General features: G+C 36.6%; 1 protein-coding gene across 1 annotated transcript in view; it reads left to right on the top strand.

Moving 5' to 3' along the window:
- The window catches only part of LOC138739000 (endothelin receptor type B-like), a 50,238-nt gene extending 34,837 nt beyond the window's left edge, over positions 1-15,401 (top strand). The window contains exons 5-7 of the mRNA XM_069890317.1: positions 1,250-1,383; positions 3,559-3,667; positions 13,755-15,401. Of these exons, the coding sequence (XP_069746418.1) occupies positions 1,250-1,383; positions 3,559-3,667; positions 13,755-13,907 (396 nt within the window). The 3' untranslated portion in view covers positions 13,908-15,401. The remainder of the gene's footprint in view (positions 1-1,249; positions 1,384-3,558; positions 3,668-13,754) is intronic.
- The last annotated feature ends 7,866 nt before the right edge of the window (positions 15,402-23,267 follow it).

Raw genomic sequence — 23,267 nt, 5'->3', positions numbered from 1 at the left:
GATATTTATAATCTGAATGTTTGCACTGTGACGCTGCCACAAAACACCAAATTTCATGACTTGTTCATGACAATAATTCCTTATTCTGAAGTAAGATTTAGAGGGTTATCTGGGCAAGAAGGACTCTCGAAAGGCCTTGGGCGCTGAAGACTTCCTGATTGTATCGGAGGTTTAGGTATAGAGCTCAGGATTTGAACTGGAGTTTGTATGGTTGCCGGAGTGCTGGAGGTAAATCCACTTCCACTTAAGGTCTCTGAAGGGACTCTCTTCCTTCTCCTATTGTTGGGGCCTCTGAGCAATGCTCATGGTGACACTTTAGCTGCCATACGACATGCAAAAGTTGAAGTATATCATGTATGCTCCATTTTTAATGTATTAATATGTGACAATAAAATAAACCTTTGAGCCTTTATGCACTCAAATAATTTGCATTTCATGCAAACAGAGCAACTTGTTCCTCCTCTAATTTCACTGTAGCCCATTCTCTGTACATTCCCATTAATTCTTCAACCCACCTAAACTGGCAACAATGCACAGCAGTCAAATAACCTGCTGGCAGAAGAGCACCTGGACGAAATGCAGGGAGAGCATACAAACTCTTCACAGCCACAGATCAGGATTAGGGTTAGGCAGCGGGTCTATCTGCTGCATTGCTCTGCCTCCGATGGGCATTGAACTGCAACCGCCACCTATTTTCCCCCTCTCTGAACTCTGGAAATTTTTAAAGGCCAAAGTCTGCACTTCAAACAGAATTTGGAATTAACTGATCACGGCAATATTTATTCACTAATTTAATCTTGTGATACCCAAACACTATTTTTCTGGTAATTTCTATGCATGGTTAGAGTAGCAGTTACTGCAACAGTGTTAAAATGCCAGCGATCGGAACTGGAGTACGAATCCTGCACTGTCTAAGGAATTTGTACGTTCTCCCTGTGTCTGTGGGGGTTTTCCATGGGGGCTCCGGCTTCCTCCCGCCGTTCAAAATGGTGAACCTAGAGGGGTGTAATTGGGTAGCACAGACCCGTGGGCTGAAGCGGCCTGTTACCCTGCTGTATGTCAAAACGTTTTTCAAAAGTCTCCAGAAAGATAAGTACTGAATTCTTCCTATCGTGATAATAGTTTATTCACCCTCAGTCTTTTAAGAGTTACAACTGTTCATGTATATTGTCATCAAAGTAGCTTTAAAGACTTTTCTTGCATCTCATCCAGCTACCAATTGAATAATGCTCTAATCCTTCATTTTCAGCGGCGTGATGTAGCAAAGACTGTGTTCTGCCTCGTGCTTGTTTTTGCACTTTGTTGGCTCCCACTGCATCTCAGCAGGATTTTAAAGAATCTTTTCTACAATGAAAATGATCCCAATAGATGTGAACTACTAAGGTAAGGCTGAACACTGCACAATTGCCTGGTGACCAAAAGAGAGCAGCATGGGAGAAATAGATTCTTAAGGTAATTTAGGATTAAAAGTGTCAGGCTTTATATTTATTTGCAATGTTGATGAAGCAGAAGCTTAAATTCATTTTTTCATTTTCCATATAATACCATAGGTAGGCTATTAAACCTGTTATGACCATACCAGCTCTCAGGCCAATCCCATTTGCATTGTCCATTAAATTTGCCCAATAAATTATTCTCACCATATTCCCATCAACTCCCCCCATATTCCATCACTGAAGTACACTGGGCCAATCAACCTATATGTCTTTGGAACATGGAAATAAAGTTGAGCAGACAAGGAGGAAACCCCACACAGTCACGGGGGAGGGGAGGGGGGAGGATCCTCACATGGGAAGTTTACGCAGAGAGCATGAGAGCTCTGAATTCAAACCAGAGTTGCTGGAGCCAGTAGTTCCATTAGCTATATGTCACCTGGTATCAGATTAAAATATAAAACAAAAGCATGGGGAATTACTTAGAAGCCTCCTGTGCTCTCCCCAGTGGGATGAAATGGCTTCATTCATCACCTGAATATAATGTAATGGAGGGGGAGAAACAGAGATAACCTTGGCCAGGAAAAGACCAATAAGGTTTTGATCATGTTCCCAGCTTTCGGAAATATTTTAAAACAAAGTAAATCTTTTAAAACATTTAGATCTTAAAATGTTGAAGCATGCAGATGATAAATGCTTACAATATGTAAATACACATAATTAAAGAATCCTAAATAATTTAATAATGACCTTGCTCTTGCAATATTGATGACCAATAGAAAGCGGAGTGTGGTGTATGGAATAAATATCTTGATAAATGGGAAATATAAATCTCTTTAGTAATGTCGGCAAAATCACTCTCGACCATGTCTTGGCAAAGGGTCTGACAGACAACACTCACTGACCATGTATCTGCCTGACCTGCTCAGTCCCTCCAGCTTTCCTTTGTTCTAAATTTTAAATGTAGACATACAGTGCGGAAACAGGCCATTTCAGCCCGCGAGCCCATGCCGCCCAATTTACACCCCATTAACCTCACACCCAGTACATTTTGGATGATGGGGGGAAACTGGAGCCCCCGGAGAAAACGCACGCAGGCAGCGTGTGACTCAAACCCCAGTCCGGCCCCGATCACGGATGCTGTAAAGGCATTGCACTGACTGCTATGCCAACTGTCCCGCCCCATGTCTTTGTTCTGCAATGATACAGTTTACAGTGGACTAAATCCTTGGGAATGTTGAACAGGAGGAGCAGGCCCTTTGGTCCATGATGTCTCTGCCAAACATCGTGGCCAACTGTATTGCTGATTAAAAAACAAATGGTGGCTCTGCTGAAAATGCGGTAACGGCAGCGCTGCCGCTGATGCGGCCCTGTGGAGAGCAAGGAGAGGAGGCCCAGTGTTCTTCCACATGGTTCTAGCACCCAGTCCAGCTACTGACTGCTTGGTATAGGCTTTAAATGTCCTGTTAAAGGAGCTGATGGTGGTTTATTGAAGACTCTTGGGAAACAGAGAACTGGCACAGGGCACTAGAAAAGGGGGAGACTACCCCCTTTTGAGAATGAAAAGCAGTGGAGAAGACCAACGGAATAAGAACCACAGTGGCAGTCCAGTCAGGAGCTTCGCAGCTGAAGAACACACAGGTGCCAGGCTGTGGGCAACTTGAGGCGAGGAACCCATGCAGGATGCAGGAATACACACATTTAATTTATGATTTATTATTAACAATGATATGTGAATGAGCACATCATCTATATGCACGATAATATCCCAGTGTAGCGTTCCTGCCCAGCCCTGTACAGAAGGGGCCAAATTGCCACCGCACGCAGCCTACGCACAACGGCATGGTGACTGCCTCCTCACTGAGTAGAAGCTCCAGGGTTAAAGAGCGGAGTGCGGGGAGTGAGCGCCTCTCCTGAGACTGCGCACTGATGTCTCTCCTGTGAGCCAGCGCGGTGGGTAGGGGTTTTGCAGTATTGCTTTGGCAGCTTGGTCTGTTTGAATAAACAGTCTGTTACTGGTTCACTCAGCTGGGCGTAGACGTGTTCCTCTTCTCTTCATAGTATCATGGACGCTACAACCAGCACAATAAATAACCATTTCTAATGATCTTGCATTGTTTTCCAGTTTTCTCCTGGTGATGAATTACATTGGCATCAACATGGCTTCCCTCAATTCCTGCATCAATCCTATTGCACTCTATTTCGTCAGCAAGAGATTCAAGAACTGCTTTCAGGTAGCAGCACAATTGTTTTCAAGATCTGCAGCCTAAAATGTTTACTGTTTGATTCCAAGCTCTTTAGTGATGGGTCTTTAAAGGCATTAAACATATAATGCTTATCAGATCATCAAAATCATATGTGTGTAAGCCTATTAATAGTACTGTTGAGCCAACATAGTTGAAATGAGTCACATTCAGGCCTTTGAACGTTTCATAAAGATATGTCGGATCAATAAAATTGGATAATTTTAATCTTATTGTCTTGATGCGGAACTGGTTCCAACACCAGGTGAACGAACATGAGCAAATAGAACAGGCCATTCAGCCCTTCTTGTCTGTGCTGATCATTATTCCGCTAGTTTCCATCAACCTGCCCCCATTCCATAACCCTCCAGACCTCTCCCATCCATGCATCTATCCAATTTATTCTTAAAACGTATGATTGAGCCTGTATTCACCACATCAGATGGCAGCTCATTCCACACACCCACCATTCTCTGTGAAGAATTCCCCTAATGATCCCCTAAACCAGGGGTCAGCAAAATGGTCTATATTGACCCTTGGAATTTGAAGGGAGTATCCAAGGGCTTGTTAAATGTCTAGGCTGCAGAGAAAATTATTACTGATAATATTCATTTATTTTACTTACTTGGGGGTCGATGAGAGATCAAGGATTCCATGGAGAGGTCAATGGTTTAAAAGGTTTGTTGACTCTTGCCCTAAACCTTTCCCCTTTTATCTTAAAACTATGACCTGTCATATTTAACTCCCCCAATCTAAGTGGAAAATACCTGCTCATATCCACTCTGTCCATACCCCTCATAATCGTGTAAACCTCTATCAAATCTCCCCTCATTCTTCTTCACTCCAAGGAATAAAGTCCTAACCTGTTTAATCTTTCCCTGCAACTCAACTCCTGAAGACCGAGCAACATCGTAGTAAATTTTTTCTGAACTCTTTCAATCTTATTGATATCCTTTCTGTAGTTAGGTGCCCAGAAGTTCACATAATACTCCAAATTTAGCCTCACCAAACAACTTCATTATAACATCCCAACTCCTCTACTCAATACTTTGATTAACAAAGGCCAAGATACCAAAAGTTTTCTTTATAACCCTGTTTACCTGCGATGCCATCTTCAGGAAATTATCTATCTGTATTCCCAGATATCTCTGCTCCTCCACACTCCTCAGTGTCCTACCTTTGACTGTGAATGCCCTTCCAAAATACAACACCTCATACTTGCCTGCATTAAACTCCATCTGCCATTTTTTGGCCCATTCTCCCAGTTGGACCAGATCCCTCTACAAGCTTTGAAAATCTTCCTCACTGTCCACAGCGCCTCCTGTCTTTGAGTCATCAGCAACTTGCTGATCCAATTTACCACATTATCATCCAGATCATACAACAACAATAGCCTCAACCCGGATCGCTGAGGATCTCTCCAGTCTGAGAAGCAGCCATCCACTACCACTCTCTATTTTCTCCCACACAGCCTATTTCAAATCCATTTTCCAATCTCTCCATGGATACCTGGTATCTTAACCTTTTGAACTAAACTCCCATGTAGGACCATGTCAAAGGCTTTTCTAAAGTCCAAGTAGATAGTGACAAATAGTTCATAATTTTCTTGGGTATGTTTAATTTCATAATTATTCTTTGTTGGGGGATAACCAGTCCAGAGCTGGCAAGAGTGATAATTAAAGTGACAGCATTAAGAGACAGCTTTACAATTGAGTGGGGATTTATAAACTGATCAAGCTTCTGCAGGTCAATTGTATCCAACTCAATTGTAACCGTTTCTCATGCATATGAGTAAAGGAGAATTGCAAGTTCAAAAAGCAGCAAGGATAACTTTCTGTTCAGCATCTCTTGAAGATGAGTTGGAGGCATGTTGAATGTTTGGCTCTCTTTGTTACTTCACCTTACCACATTTATAGGCTGCAAATGTTGGTGTTAAACCAACTGCTACTGTCCACTTGCACCTGTCTCTTTTTGCAACAACGTGGCTGCTCCTGTGCAAGTAAATGGTAAAGATCAGCATCCTGAATTGGGGGATGAACAGCTACAGCACCCACGTTGCACCTCTTTGGATGCAGATACACTCACTCTTAGTCATCCCAGTAGTGAGACTATGCGATCTGATCTGTCTGAAGAACCATCACAATAACGGTTAGCCAGCCAGGTAATGATTATATTGGCAGGGCTGAAGCTTTCACTGCATTTATGAAGTACTTTGGACACAGTAAGTTCCTCAAGTTCATCAACAGGAGCAAAAGTAGGCAGACTGAACCACGTGAAGAGATTTTTGCTCTGTTGTCTCAAAACTTGGTTACTGAGCTTGTATTTATAGAAGCAGTATAAAGATAAAGACCAGTAGAAAGGTTTAGTCAGTGAAATGGCAAGTTTAGGACTAGCCCACTGACATGGTCAAGTGATTCAGTGGATTATTGAGGTAGATGAAATTACTGTGAAGGCCAATGAATACACATCTCTGCAAGATGGTGGCACAACTGCATTCGTAGAAGCAGCCACTCTGGATCCCAGGACTGCTGTAACTAACAAGTAGACATGTCGTGCACAAACCTGGATTCGACAGGACTTTTTGGTGAAACGCGATGAGTCTGGAATTGCAACTTGGATCGCCAATCAACGACCAGGGTCGCTGAGACAAAGTCTCAAGGTTTGCAGCTCGACGACGGTCCTGGAGTGAGACCTACAGAAGAGACCAAACTGAGGGGTAGTGTGGCAATGTGGCCTCGGCCTTCTAGTGGTGCCCTGCTTCGATGGTCGTGGAACTGGTGCGACGTGGCAGAGACGGAGGTGGTGTCCCGATACAACTGGAGCGGTGGGGCAGAGTTAGCGCCAAAGGATGTGTTGGTCATGGTCAATCTCGATCTGAGGCGCGAGGCCTCAAAGCAATTGGATTGTCCGAGGTTGGGGGGGGTGAGGTCATTGAGTGAATTGCTGCTCTGCCACTTCAAGTTGAGATTTGGTTGGTAGTTTCCCTTTGGAACCTGGCAGACAGTAACATCCAAGTCCTGATGACGCCGGAAAACCAGCCCTAAGATGGCTGCAGTTTGACTTTTTGAAACATCCAAACGGAATTGCGACCAAACTTATTTGTGTTCACCACTTGTTCTTTGAAGTCTGGTGTTTGTAGTACTTTTTGTTCATTTCAAATTGGGAAGTTGTTCATTGCTACGATCGGGAGGAACGGATTAGGGCACTGGTCCTCAACCTTTTTTCTTTCCATTCACATATCACTTTAAGTAATCCCGATGCCATTGGTGCTCTGTGAGTAGTAAGGGGTTGCTTAGGGTGGGAAGGGAAGGTTGAGAATCATTGCTCTAGACCCAATTGTTATTGAAATATTTTGCTTAAGAAAAATTGTCATTCGCCCACTTTCTTTGGAATACTGAAACCATGCACATCATGACTCAATTAGAGATGATTAAAACAGTGATTTTCAAACTTTTTTTCCACCCATAGACCACCTTAAGCAATCCCTTACTAATCACAGAGCACCGATGGCATCGGGATTACTTAAGGCGGTATGTAAGTGCAAAGAAATGCTTTCCAAACAACTGTGTGGGACGTCTCCAGTAGTCCACCGGTTCATTCTTTTCACTCACCATATGCAATCAAGTACCTGCAATGCTTTCCTTCCCTTCAACCTTCCCTTCCCACTCACGTCCCACATTAAGCAATCCCTTACTAGTCACAGAGCAGAGCATGAATGGCATACGGAATACTTAAAGTGGGATGTGAGTAGAAAGAAAAAAGTTGAGAACCACTGGGTTAGGGTTTAAATAATTAATGTTCTAAGTTGTATAGTGTCCGTAAAAAGATAGCCACACTGGAGTATTTTGGCTGCCTGTTGTCGTTCAGATAGTAATTAATTTATTCTTAATTGTATGTTCAGCGCTTTCGATCAATGTGCATTGTGTTAAATGCACTTTATAAATAAACTACTATTACTACATTGAGGTACAAATATTTATCAAAGTTATGATTTCCAACTCATGGAAATGGATTGGCATCTTTTATATATTACATTTGAAGGTTCCTCTTGATTTCGATGCCAGTTTGCAATGCCAGGAAGTTGAAATATGGCAAAGATAAGCCAGAATCATGGCTGGATGGATTGATGTGGTAACATACTCTGCTTGCACTCAGTGGTATTTGTGACATTAAAATATCCCTCTCATCATAATGCCACTGTAATTCCATTGCTGTGGATATCGTATCTATGCAGTGTGTACATATCTGACTTGACTATTTCTGGAATCCTCTCAAAGCAATCAAAAATCAACATGCTGAAAATCTAAAATAAAACTAGAAAATTGGGGAAATATTTATCAGGTCGAATAGTATCTGTGGAAAAGAAAGACAAAGTTAAATATTTCAAGTGGATGATCATATCCAGGAAACTTTTGAAAATAGAGATGTTGAATCGTACAGAGAAGGAGGGGTGGAAAGAACAGGAAAGTGGTGTGGTGCACTGAGGTAGCAGCAAGCAAACACAAAACTCAAAAGACTGTATAACAGGCTTTATTCTCATAAAAGTCTGAACACCAGTTCAAGCCTCAGTGGCTCCCATGTGATTGGTTCAGGAGGGACCGCCTTAGGTCTATATTCAGGTCGGCTGATTGACAGCCAGCAAGGTGGAGTCAACCCCCTAGGGGGTGTATTCAGGTTGGCTGATTGATAGGCGGCCAGGTGGAGTAACCCCTTAGGTGGTCTTCCTGCAGGTACAGAGGTCGCCTCTGCAGTCATGTGGTCATATCACCACAAATGAACAGTGAAAATGATTGTTGATGAAGAAAGGGCAGTGATCTAATGGGCAGTGGCATAAATGGAGCAAAGTGAATCAAAATCTTGCAGCATCAGTGATGCTTTTATCCCAGTGAAGAGATTCTGACTGTCCACCCTATCAATGTGTCTCTTGATTTCATAAACCTCAATTACTGTAGGTCACCTCTCAGTCTCCTAGCCTCCAGAGAAAATAACTCAATTTTGTCCAACCTCTCCCAATAACTCATACTCTCTAAACCAGGTAACATCCTTGTAAATCTCTTCTGTGTTCTTTGCAAAGCCTCCACATTCTTCTTGCAATAGGACAACCAGAATTGCATGTGGTAACCCAAGTGCAGCGGAACTAAAGTTTTACATAGCTCCAACAAGATCTCCTTAATTTTGTTTTCAAGGCCCTGCCAATGAAAGCAAGCATACCATGGCTTTCTACATATCTACATACATGGCCACTTTCAAGAAGCTATGTACCTGGACAGTGAGATCTCTCTGCACATCAGCGCCTTTTAGAGTCTTGCTACATTCTCTTTATTTTTTTTTTAAGATATACAGCACAGTAACAGGGCCTTTTAGCCCACAATTAAACTACAACTCCCTGGTATGTTTTGAACAGTGGGAGGAAATTGGGACCCATGAAGACATGGGGAGAACATATAAACCTCTTACTGTCACCATGGGATTCTAACCCCAGTCCTGATTGCTGGCACTGTAAGAGCATTGCACTAAGCGCTGTGATAACCATGCTGCCCGAACTGCAATAACTCTCACTTGTCCAGATTAAAATCTATTGACATTTTTCTACCCATTGCTCTTCTATTATCACCAACAATCACTCACATTCTCCCACAATCTTCTTATATGGCTATTCTTTTATCCTTTTGACTTTCCCACTGACCAGGGACATAAACAATCCTTCAGATGAAGCAGTGATTCATGTACTTCCTCCAGTTCAGTGTATTTCATTCAGTACGCATAATGTGCCTCATCAACATTGGAGAGATTAAATGTAGATTGTGTGATCACTTTGTAAGATAGCTCATCTGAATTTACAAGCGTGCCACAAACCTTTCAGTCTCCTGAGTTGGAAATCATAACTTTGATAAATATTTGTACCTCAATGTAGTAGTAGTAGTTTATTTATATAGTTCATTTAACACAATGCACATTGATCGAAAGTGCTGAACATACAATTAGGAATAAATTAATTACTATCTAAATGACAACAGGCAGCCAAAATACACCAGTGCGGCTATCTTTTTATGGACACTATACAACTTTTAGAACATTAATTATTTAAACCCTAACCCAGTGGTTCTCAACTTTTTTCTTTCCACTCACATCCCACTTTAATCTGAACTCTCAGCCTTTGGTCTTCTATAATGTTGTAATGAACCCCAATTTTGGCTTGGAGAATAGCATTTCATCTACTGAATAGATGCATCATTCCCTGTTACAATACCAGGGATGGCTTTCAAATTAAACAGTGTAAAACAAATGAGTTCTCAAAATCTTAAACAATATTGCTGGAATAACAAAAATTATGTTTTGAATATTTTATTGAAAGTATTAAACCATGATACATATAATCAGATAACAAGTAATACATATAAGCCAATGATAAATGCATGGTGTATATAAACACACTGCCCCCCCCCCCTTCTACCCACCCTCCTCCCATATCTGCTCTCCCCCTTGGTCCCCCCTGTACCAAACACTTCTAACCAACTAACCTAACCTCCAAAGAAAGAAAAGACAGAAAAAGAAAGGAGATACAAACCATAATGACATAATTAATTACCATGGATTAGAGTAATACCCCACAGTATGGCTGGAGAATTCAAAATTTTAAACCCATATAATCCAAATAAGGGCCCCAAATTTTCAGATTTAAAAAATTATCACGTAAATTATATGTTTTTTTATATAATGGAATACAAGATCTCAATTCCATATTGCCATCAATATATATTCAAATCAATCTCTCTTTTCCAAGTAACCGCTAAACATTTTCTGACAATGCTAATCTCAAAAATATAACTTGAAATCTAGCAATTCTTGATTCTAAGCTCAACTTTTTAATATCACCTAACAAAAATACTGATGGATCCAATGAAAATTTAACTTTAAAAATAACTTCTAAAAATTCTTTAAGTCACTTCCAAAAAGGAAAGATTCATATCATCAAGTTGAATGTAGAAAATAACCTACTTCCTTGACATCTAAAACATGAAGAAATTAAATTATATCTCTTTAATTTTTCTGGATTTAAATCTAATTTATGTATTAAATTATAATGAACGAACTGATATCTCACATTACCAATTTTAGTCATACTATCTTTACATAAATTTCTTCAATTATACTGATTAATTTCTGTTCCTAAATCTTTTTCCCATTTTAACCTAGATTTATGTAAATCTAACAGGCATTTTATTCTGTAATAATGAACACATTGCAGATATAAATCCTTTCTTCCCACCCTCTGTAAGTAAAATTTTAAATTGAGATTGTCTTGGTAAGCTTAAAGTATGTCCAAAATTATCCAATAATAAAGCTCTAAATTGATAATAACAAAAAAGAGTATTTAATGCTATTTCATATTTTTCTTTCATTCTTTAAAAGAAATAAAATAACCTGCTTCATAACAATCTTGTACAGATTTAATTCCCTTTTGATCCCATAATTTCAAAAAGTGATTATTAAGCATAAAGGGAAAAACTTTATTCTGATATAAAGGTGTCTAGATATTTTCCATTGTGTACCTATTGCTTCATTTATCATATTCCATAATTCCATTCTTCTTCTTTGGCTTGGCTTCGCGGAGGAAGATTTATGGAGGGTTATATCCACGTCTGCTGCAGGCTCGTTGGTGACTGACATGTCCGATGTGGGACAGATAGTCACGGTTGCAGTGGTTGCAAGGGAAAATTGGTTGGTTTGGGTTGGGTGTTTAATTCCATTAAATGTATCAAAATAGGCTAATCTTAATTATATAATAACTTATAATTCCATTTATAAATAAATTGGTCCATTTTCTTCTCACTGATTTGAGATAATTCAATATTTGCCCATACCAATGATTTTTCCAAATCCAACATTCTGTTAATAAACTTTAATTGTGCTGCTTTATAGTAATTTTGTAAATTTGGAAGCTGTAAACCTCCTAATTCATATTTCCTAGTTAGCTTTTGTAAAGATACCCTTACCTTTCCATAAAAACTTCCTTTCAATAGTATTCAAATCTTTTCTAAAAAATGTTTGTGGAACCTTAAAGGGAATGGATTGAAAAAGGTATTGTATTCTAAGAAAAATATTCATCTTAATACAATTAACTCTACCTATTAATGTTATCGGTAAATCTTTCAATCGATTCAAACCATTTTTAATTTTATAAAACAAAAGATTTATTAAAATTACTATCTACTTTAATGCTAAATATTTAATTTGGTCTGACCATTTAAATTTAACAATATTTTTCAAACTATAATCTGCTTCAACCAATGACATAATCTCACTTTTTTCCCCAATTAATTTTATAACCAGTTATTTCTCCGTACTGTTCCAAACTATCAAGTAACCATTTTAAAGAATTCTGAGGTTATGTTAAGTATATCAAAACATCATCTGCAAATAAATTAATTTTAAATTCATCTGATTTCCCTTTAATATCCTTAATATTATTATCTTGCCTTATTATCTGAGCCAAATTTTCAATAACTAATGCAAAAGAGCTGATGACAAAGGGCAACCTTGCCTAGTAGATCTTTCCAATGTAAATGACAAAGGTATCTGCCCATTTGTCACACGTCTAGCAATAGGATTTTTATATAAAACCTTAATCCAAACAATAACTATTGATCTGAATAACAAAAATCTTATGCAATGTCTGATTTCAGTGTGTGCCATTGGGCAAATTCAAGCAAATGACAACTGAATGCTCTAGCTGAGAATCACAACTTAAAATCATTCAGTTATTCTCAATTAGCCAGGCGTGCTCCTGTTACCAGAAGCCCCCTCCGTCACACTGTCCACTCGTAATTCCAGGAAGATTCGTGTGCATGGAGGTGAGTGAGGACAAGGCTGAAACGAATGTTCTGTCAAAACCTGAGAGAATCTGCATTTCACAGAAAATGAAAACTTGACAGTGCAACAGATGTTTTCTTTTCAATTGACACAATAACTTGTGAACTACCATCAAGACATTTAATGCTGATTTTGGAATTTTTGTTGAACTGTTTCACCACTGATATTCCAGTTATATCCATGGTAGAAGTTAAAAGTTCAAGAAATTCATTGTTAATTAAAGTGTCTAAATAAGCTGACAGTGTGCAATCCTAGGTTTTAAGAACAGTGATTTGTTGCTGGAGGAGTATTCAAACCCACTAAAATGTGGGTTCAGGTAATTCACTAATTTTGGAATGAAGAGCTTGTCTCCATGTAAAATGTCCGCATTATCATAAAATGATATACGTTGACTCACATAGGTACTGTGTGATTATTAAGGAATTACTTACGGTGGTATGTGCATAGAGAGTAAAGGTTGAACCATTGCTCTTGACCCAATTTTGCTTGAGAAAAATTGTCATTGGCCCATTTCTTTGGAGTTCTGAAACCATGCACATAACGAGTCATTCAGGTATGTTTAAAACTTTTTCTTTCCACTCATATACCACTTTAAATAATCCTTATGTCATTGATGCTCTGTGATTAGTAAGGGATTGCTTAAGGTGGGATGTGAGTGGGAAGGGAAGGTTGAGAATCACTGCTCTAGACCCGATTGTTAATGAAATATTTTGCTTGAGTAAAATTGTCATTGGCCCATTTCCTTTGGAGTTATGAAACTGTGTGGATAACAAGCCAATGAAGGACTATTAAAACCTTTTTCTTTCCACCCACAAACCACCTTAAGCAATCCCTTACTAATCACAGAGCACCAATGACATAGGGAATACTTAAAGTGGAAAGAAAAAGGTTGAGAACCTTTGGACTACACTATATTCATATATACATTTCATAGTGCAGTTTTGGTAAAAACTATATTGTTGTATTCCTGTCCTATTCACTCAGCTTAATGACATATGATTTTAATAAATGATAAAGATCATAGAAAATTGAAGTGCAATAGCTGAACCATAGATCAAGTTGTTTCAAGGATCTGAATGCTCAAAGATTTTGTGAGTAAGCCCTCCTGAGTGAAATAAATAACAGCTGTTCACTTTGCTGTTCTGTAGGCCTTCTCGTGTATATAACATGATTGGAATTATAAAATGTTCTTTGTTACATACAGTCCTGCCTATGCTGCTGGTTCCAGAGGAAGACAATGATGCACGTATTGCCCTTGGATGAGAAACAGTCCTGCATCAAGTGGAAGTCAAATGGCATCGACCATGGACTGGACCACAGCAATTCACGCTCCAGTAATAAGTATAGTTCATCATAATCCACATTCCATACAACCATCTCAAGGAAGAATGCTGACTCTTCCTGATACTGTTCAACAAAATGTGTTACCAATGCTCGAAGGAAGGAAGAAGGTTACATTGCAAATTGTAGTTACTCCCCAACAAGATGGCAGACACAGATGCGTATTTAAGGAAATGCCATTTGGAAAAGCACTCACACTCACTGTAACCCGAGAAGTAACTACATATTTGGGATAAAATTTGGCAGACCCACTGACTGGGGAAACCATTGTTAAGGCACTTGAAGGGTCTGACTCTGCACTTTCAAGTCACCAGCAACACACTAGATTCTGAAATGTATCCACTGCAAAATATATTACTGATTAATGGCCCCAAAAGACTAGCTTTCAATTAATAAGCATTACATGCATGGAAATTTTGCAAGGAATGTTTTGTTCTTTAAATGGGCTGTGGGCCGGACCCATGCCCTTCTCATTTATTTTCTGCATCTTAGCTGGCATACATGGTAAAGAAAATTTGGTTATGCCATCATTGGTTTACATCAATAGTGGCGAGGCATGTGATCTTAGAATAACTAACATTATAACTTCCATTACTCAGCAAATAAAACATTCATATTTTAAGGTTTGACGCCTTCAATATTAATCCATGGCAACATTCTGTAATAATAATTTTAATATAATGTCTTACTTGAGCAGATGTAGATTTCAGTTTATTTCCTTCGATGATCATTCAACTGTTTGCCCATCCTTAATTAATGGAAACAGCTTTGAAGTAGGGTGGTAGTTTACCATTCATGAAATTGTAAGTGTGGGTAAAACAGTGTTTTAAATATTGCAGAGGGTAGCAGAGAGGAAATTTGCCATTGACTTTCAGCAATTCCATTTTAGTAATATGGCATGCTATTTTTGTACAGTATTTACAATCATGCGAACTATTGCCTCAATGGGCAGGCTTCAGAATAGAACTCCAGAGAGCTTCACGCTCATTCAGACAGACAAATTGTCAGCAAATTAGATCACAACTTTTTACATTTGTTTTTAGAATGTGTATTTGACTCCAAAATTTTGCAGTATTATTTTGTTAAAATATTAAATGTATATTTAAAAAAAGTCAATTCATGATGCGTAATTTTTTTAAACATTTAATTGGCACCAGTGTTGTTGTTGATAACATGAGTATATACCATATTTCTTGTATATATTGTTTAAACAGAACCTATGTGTTTTCTTTTCAATTATTTTAGCCCCAGTGCAGTTCTAAACATTAATTGTCCTAGCCAAAGTTTGTTTTGTGTTTTATATATTCTCACAAAACAAATTATTGCTCCAGGTTAAAGACTGTGACAGTATTTTCAATTTCAAAGTGATGGGGTATGTTTATTATTCTCTTCCGTATATTTTTAAGAGTCGGTTCCTGTTTTATTGCACAAAATTATCTTTTCTTTATCGTGCATTTAATGCAATTCAAATGTGAACGCGTCTTACAAAATAAATTACAATTTGCTCTTTGCTGCAAGTGGGTTCATTCCTTCTTCAGTGAAATTATGTCATCAATATTACTTTACATCACATCCTTTAGGACAAGGAGGCTCAATTGCAGGATTGAAGAGCGTCCACTTAGAACTGGGATGCGGAGGAATTTATTTAGCCAGTGGGTTGTGAATCTGTGGAATATGGTGCCATGGTTGGCGTGGAGGTCAAGTCATTAAGCGCATTTAAGGCAGAAACTGATGGATTCTTGATTAGCCAGAGCATCAATTGAAATGGGGAGAAGTCTGGGCAGTAGGGGTGAGTGGGAAAATGGATCAGAATCAGAATCACGATTTATTGTCATGAGCAAGTCATAACATTCAGTGAATTGCGGCAATATTTTAATGAAAACATTCATATTATAAACATTTTACAACATTACTCTAAAAAAAAATTAAAGATAATAGTGCATGAAAAGTGAGGCAGTGTCTTTCGTTCATTGATTATTCAGGAATCTGATGGCAACGGGAAAGAAGCTGTCCCTGTGCCAGTGGGTGCTCATCTTTAGGCTCCTGTAACTTTTCCCCCGATGGTAGCAGAATGAAGAGGGCATGGCCTGGGTGGTGGGGGTCTTTGAGGATATGGCTGCTTTTTTAAGGCACCTCCTCATGTAGACATCCTCAATGGAGTGGAGTTTGCTGCATGTGATGTCGCAGGCCGAGTTAACAACCCTCTGAAGTTTATTCTTATCCTGAGACTTGGTGCATCCATACCAGGCAGTGATGGAACAAGCCAGAATGCTCTCCACGGTTCACCTGTAGAAGTTTATGAGACTTTTCAGTGGCATACCGAATCTCCTCAGGCACCTCAGAAAGTATAGCCGCTGGTGAGCCTTCTTTGTGATTGCATCAATGTGGAGGCTCCATGATAGATCCTCGGAGATGTTGACAACCAGGAATTTGAAGTTCTTGACCCTCTCCACTACTGAGCCTTCGAATGAGGACTAGGTCATGATCCCCTGAGTTCCTCTTGAAGTCCACAATAATCTCCATGGTTTTGTTGACGTTGAGCATAAGGTTGTTGGTGTGACATCACTCAATGAGCTCCCTCCTGTACTCTTCCTCATTGTCATTTGTGATTCTGCCGACAACTGTGATGTCATCGGCAAACATCGATAGCATTGAAATTGTACCTGGCCACACAGTCGTGGGTGTATAACAAGTAGAGCAGTGGACTAAGCATGCATCCTTAGGGTGAGCCTGTGTTGATGATCAGTGAGGAGGAGATGTTGTTTCCTTTTTTTTGAAACTTTATTTATTAATTTTAACTTATGAAGAAAGTAAGTAATTCACGTACAGAAAAAATACAAAATAAAGTAATACAAGTACAAAGTAACATAATTAGTACAATACCAATCTCGGCATCTCCCCCTAACAACTAAAAACTAAGACAAAAAAAAACTTTTTAACCCCTAAACCCCCCCTCCCCATGATAAAGAGTGAAGAATTAATACTATTAGTATAATAAAAAAAGTATATATCTTAAAAAAAAGATCAATATATATAAAAAAAACAAAAAAAAATAATTAAGTATTAATTATTAAACCAAAAAATTTTTATTATATAAGAATATATGAAAAAACAAAAACAAAAAGAACTTAAATGAAAAAAAACCAACTAATAAAAAAAACTAAAAAAAAGAAAAAAAAAGAAAACATATATATAGAAAAAATATATAATAAAAAAAGGTTTTTTTAAAGAAAAAAATGATTAATTCAAACTTATTTAAATTGTACATAATCAATAACTGGGGTCCACTTTAACTCATAAAAAGACATCTTATCTTGTATAGAAAAAGATATTCTTTCCATAACCAAACAAAACTTCATCTCTGAATACCACCTATCTAAAGACAATTCATTTCTATTCTTCCAAGTAATCGCTATACATTTCTTGGCCACTGCCAGCGTTAAGTAAATAAAAGAGATCTGATAATTATCTAATTCTAAATCAATCAATGGTTGCATATTCCCTATAAAAATATATCAATATAATACAATATGAAGATTATATAGATTATTAAATACAGATTGAATACCTTTCCAAACTTGTTGTAACCAATCACACAACCAAACAGCGTGTAAAAAGGTACTAGAAACCTGATCACAACGAAAACAAAGATCTGACTTACTAAAACCAAATTTTTTAAATTTTTCAGATGTTAAATATAATTGATGTATAAAACTATAATTAATCATCGCCAATCTAGCATTAATCAATTTTCGGACACTATTACGGCAGATTTCAGACCAATCTTCTTCAGTTATTGTTAAACTTAAATCTTTTTCCCATTTCATTTTATCTTTATCCCAATCTATTTTACTTTCACTTTCCAACAAAATACAATACAAACCTGATATATAACCCTTTTCTGGAAATGAGAGCACATATTTCTCAAAATCAGTTTCAGACAGTAAATTCATTTGACGACCACATACCTGTTTTACAAAAGATCTTAACTGATAATACACAAATATAGAATAACCACTTATCAAATCTCTTTTGCAATTCTACAAAAGAACAAAAATTACCTTCTAAAAAACAGTCAGATAAATTATGTATTCCTTTCTCCTCCCATTGTTTCAAAATAATATTAGATACGGTGAAAGGAACAAGTTGATTATTATATAATGGTAATCTTCCCTACCACTTATTTTTTCAATCCCATTTTATGTAATTTACTTGTCCATAAATTCATTAAATGTTTCAATATTGGTACATCATAAGTTCGTAACAAATTTTTATTCCATCGAAATAAAAATTCATTCGAAAATTTTTCAGAAATAACTGCCAATTCTATCTGTGCCCAACTAGGTGTATCTTGTGTGGCCATTAATGCGCTAAGAAATCTAAATTGAGCTGCTTCATAATAAAATTGAAAGTTAGGTAGCCGTAACCCTCCAAATTGAAAATCCCACATCAATTTTTTCAACGCCACCCTAGGAAATTTTCCTTTCCACAAAAAAATCCGTAATTACTTTATATAAATCCTTAAAAAATCTTTTTTGTAAACAACAAGGAATTGATTGAAATAAATGTTGTATATGAGGAAAAATATTCATTTTTATAGTATTAATTCTTCCTAATAAACCCAAAGGTAAATCTTTCCATTTAACTAAATCTGCCTTAATCTTCTTCATTAAAGGAAGATAATTAAGTGAATATAAATTTTGGTAGTCAGTATTAACATTAATTCCCAAATATTTAATTTGTTTCGTCCACTTCAAATTTGTAATATTTCTAAACATTGAATAATCATCTTTACTAATTGATAAAATTTCACTTTTAGTCCAATTAACCTTATAACCAGATAATTGACCATAAATCTCTAAGGAATCTTGAAGTGCTGGCAGAGAAACATCAGGATCCACCAAATACAGCAAAACGTCATCCGCAAATAAATTTATTTTATAATCTTCATTCAAGACTCTCATACCTTTGATACTATCATTCTGACGTATTAATTGTGCTAGAGGTTCAATAACTAAAGCAAACAAGGCGGGTGATAATGGACATCCTTGTCTAGTAGATCTTGTTAAATTAAAGGATTCTGAAAGCAAGCCATTAGTAACAACTCTAGCTTTCGGATCATTATACAGAGCCCTAATCATACCAATAAATGAGAGACCAAATGAAAACTTTTCAAGTACTTTAAATAAAAACTTCCATTCTACTCTATCGAATGCCTTTTCTGCATCCAATGAAACCACAATTGGATAATTCTTCTCAGGTTTAGATCTATTTATCAAAGTAATTAATCATAGAATATTATCCGAAGCGGGGGGCGTGGCAAGATAGCGTAGGGAACAGACGTGCCTTCCAGACCTCTCCTGACTCTGATTTATTGTTTAGTCTTTAAGTGCCCGTTAAAGTTCTTTTAAAAGTTTATAAATAATAAGAGGTGTTGGATTAGTGCCTAATGGTTTATATGCAAAAAAAAGGTAAAAGAAAACATCAACAGACTGTTAAAAAACTACATTTTCCGAAATTGTCTGAGCATACTTGTTTACAAGAAGCCAGGACTCAGCGTAGAATGGATCCAGAGGAAGACGTACAGAGTTCGGCATTGAAGCTCCGTTTTAAGCCAGTGAGGCTCTCTGAAGGTCGCACTCAACAGCTTTCAGAACAAAGGGCTGGACTGGTGCCAGTATTTCACACAACGGCCACTGTGAGTGCTGTTACTGAGACTTTGACAGTTGAATCAGCTGGGGCGCCACCAGCTGGAGAGTTAAAGAGCTGTCATTCGACTGCTACAGTGGTGGCGCTACAAAATGCATCTTCAATTACAACGGTTTTTCCAGACATCGATTCAGTGAAGGTGATTAAAGAGATTTGGCTTAAAGATAACCATCCTGGCATTGCTGTGGGGACTTTGAGAGGGATTTTTATACGAAGTCAAACTGCTAGAAAAGATACTAAATTAAGGGAAGGGACAGAAGATCCCGTGGTCTCTAAGGAACAGCAAGACCCCATTATTCCTGAATCTACTTCTGTTGAAATGTCTGTTAAGGATCTTGAAGATAAGATATATTCTGTATTGAGTCACTTAGCTAATTTTGTGAACTTGTTTATTTCCAAGATTAATGCGATGGCGGAAGTCATTAATGGAGCTTTTAAGCTTGAAACCATTGAAAGATTTGAAATGTGTGATCAAGGTTTAGTCGATGCACAGGATCAACTGCAAGATGAAAATAGAATAATTGAAACATTGCAGATCCAAAATAAAAATTTAGCAAAAATGGTTGATTTGGAGAATCAATCTAGATGGAACAACGTGAAAATTGTTGGTTTGCCAGAAGGCATAGAAGGACCAAATCCAATAATTTTTTTTACTGAATGGATTCCACGAGTGTTAGGACAGGATAAATTCCATGAAGGTTTAATACTGGAACATGCTTATAGAGTTTCAAGAAGAAAATCTTTTTCAGGACAGAATCCAAGATCTGTTTTGATCCGTTGTTTAAACTATTGTGACAGAGAGACAATTTTACGTACGGCTATTAGAAATGCCCAGCAAAATAGATCTTTTTTGATGGTTCAGAATAATCCTGTTTTCTTCTATCAAGATTTGAGTCAAGAAATTATGTTTCAACAACGTGAATTTAATTCTGTGAAAGAACGGTTGTGGAAAAAAAGACATAAGGCAACATTCAGGTATTCTGCGGTACTGAAGATTTTTTAGGTTGGAAATTAGCCAAAGTTCTTTGACAATCCTAAAGAGGTTATGGACTTTGCTCAGTCTCTACCAATCATGCAGTTTGAGGAACGATGTAGTCCTTCAAGGTCTCCAAAGAGAGTAGAGATGTAAGGTGGGATCCAGTTTTTTAAAAGAAATGGAAGCAATGGTGACCGAAGTGATAACGTTGATTTAAAAAAATAAATCTTTTATCTTTTTTTGAGAAGTGTTTAAATAGTTTAAATAATGATGATAGTTTAATGAAATGGGAGTTGAGAGAGGGAACTGGGTGGGCACTAGTTTCCAGAAGTCATCAGCTACCTGTGTGTTATCTCACACCCAATATTTTGGGGGACTTACCGCTTTGGGCGGTTTAAACAGGAGGAGGTAGTTGTGACCTCTGACCTGTTTTTTTTAATCTTTTTAATTTTTGGGTTAAGAAGTGAAGGTTTTTTTTAATTATTTTTTTAAAATAAATAATTTTTTTTAACTCTTTTTGTTTTCTGATTGTAATTGAGAGGGAATTAGGAGGTTTTTTTCTCTCCTTTTTTCCTCTTTTTTTGGGGGGGTTTCTCTTTTTTCTTTCTTTTTTAAGAGGATGATGTCACAGAAGATAATAAGTCAAAAATTGAGGATGTTAAATTAGATGAAGAGGAAGATGAGGGGAAAGGTGATAAGAAGAAAAAGAAGAAAATTAAGTACAAATACATTGAGGGAGAAGAGTTTAATAAAATTAAGTTAATTTCGACAGAGAATTTTGAAGATGTTATAAATGAAGAATATGGAGTATTTTATGTGTTTGGACTTTTTTCTTTTCTTTTCTTTTTTTTATATAAGGGGAGGGGAAGGGAATAAAAAGTTTATCTGATTGTTTTTCTAAGGGATGTTTTTGTTCTCGATGAATTATAAAGGAAACTTGGTATTAATGGAAATTCTGTATTTATGTATTATTAATTATGATTTTTTGTATAACAGATATGTGGTTGATATATGATTTTAATATTTGAACTTAGTTTTAAGGTGGACTTTATTTGTTAAATACATGTATTATGTTTGATTTAAATATATGTTTAAGGGTATTATTTTAGTATTGATTTTTTTTTGTTGTTAGTAATTTTTTTTGTTGTTAAGTTTTATCCTTTTTTTGTAAGTGGGGTTTTTTCTATTTTATTTACAACATTGTTAATTAATTCTTCACTCTTTATTTTGGGGGGAGAGTTGGACTAATTTTAAATTAGATGATTAATGTTGTGTTATAATTATTGGGGGGGGTTAATTTGTGTAGTTTAATGATGTAGTATTCTAATTTTTATTATCTTATTTTTTATTATTTCTTTAAATGTAATTTTTATTTTATTCATGTCATAAAATTTTAAATGAATTTACATAGATGGTATACAGAATTGAGATCTTGTATACCATTGGAAAAAAAATCATTTAATCTACTAGATAATTATCTTTTTTTAAAATTGGAAAGTTTGGAGCCCTTATTTGGACGACATGCATTTATAATTTTCAATACTTCAGCCTTGTTGTGGTGGAAGCACCTCAGTTCACAGTAATTGTCTATGTTATTGTCATTTACATTTTTTTTCTCTTTTTATTTTTTTTGTTTTTTTGGAGGGTAGATAGATGGAAGTTTAGGGGTGGAATCAGGTAAGGGGTTACATTGATTAAAGGATGGGATAGTAAGGTTTTTGTTTCTTTTTGGATTATGCACCATGTACATTTACTAACATTATATATTATGTACTAATAGTTTTATTAACTGTATGTATTATGGTTTTAAAATTTTAAATAAAATATTCAAAAAAAGAATATTATCCGAAGCATACCTATTTTTTTATAAAACCTGTTTGATCACAATGTATTATCTTTGGTAAATACTGAGCCAACCTATTAGCCATAACTTTAGCCACTATTTTATAGTCTACATTTAACAAAGATATAGGACGGTAAGAAGCTACCTGTAAGGGATCTTTATCTTTTTTTGGTATAACTGTAATTATAGCATTAGAACAGGACTCAGGTAATTGAAAAGTATCATAAAGTTGTTGTATTACATTCTTAAATAAGGAAGATATGTCAGCATAAAAAGTCTTGTAAAACTCAATAGAAAAACCATCTCCACCAGGCGCTTTTCCATTTGGCATATCTTTTATAGCCATTTCAATTTCACTATCCGTAAAAGGTTTATCTAACTCTTGTCTGTCTTCTTGAGATAACTGTGGTAAATTAATATTTTTCATAAAAGAGTCTATTGCATCTTCTTTTATCTCTTTACATTAAGTCAAATAAAGTTTTTTGTAAAAATTACAAAATTCATCGTTAATTTCTTTTTGACTAAAAGTAATACCCAATTTATTTCTAATAGCTGGTATAATCCTAGATAACTGTTCTTTTTTTAATTGCCAAGCTAATACTTTATGAGCTTTCTCACCCATTCATAAAATTTATTTTTTGAACGATTCAACAAACATTCAAATCGATATGACTGTAACTTATTATACTTCAACTTTAAATTAGTTATTTGGATCTTTTGGAATTCAGTAGCTTTCTTTTGAAATTCTTTTTCACAGTTTGTTATTTTCTTCTCCAAATCCTCAGTTTCTCTAACTCTCTCTTTCTTCAGTTTGGATGCATAACTGATAATTTGACCTTTTAAAAAGC

The sequence above is a fragment of the Narcine bancroftii genome, chromosome 7, assembly GCF_036971445.1.
Source record: "Narcine bancroftii isolate sNarBan1 chromosome 7, sNarBan1.hap1, whole genome shotgun sequence".
Lineage (NCBI taxonomy): Eukaryota > Metazoa > Chordata > Chondrichthyes > Torpediniformes > Narcinidae > Narcine > Narcine bancroftii.
The sequence above is the reverse complement of the archived record's forward strand: the minus strand, read 5'-3'. Positions and strand labels throughout refer to the sequence as shown.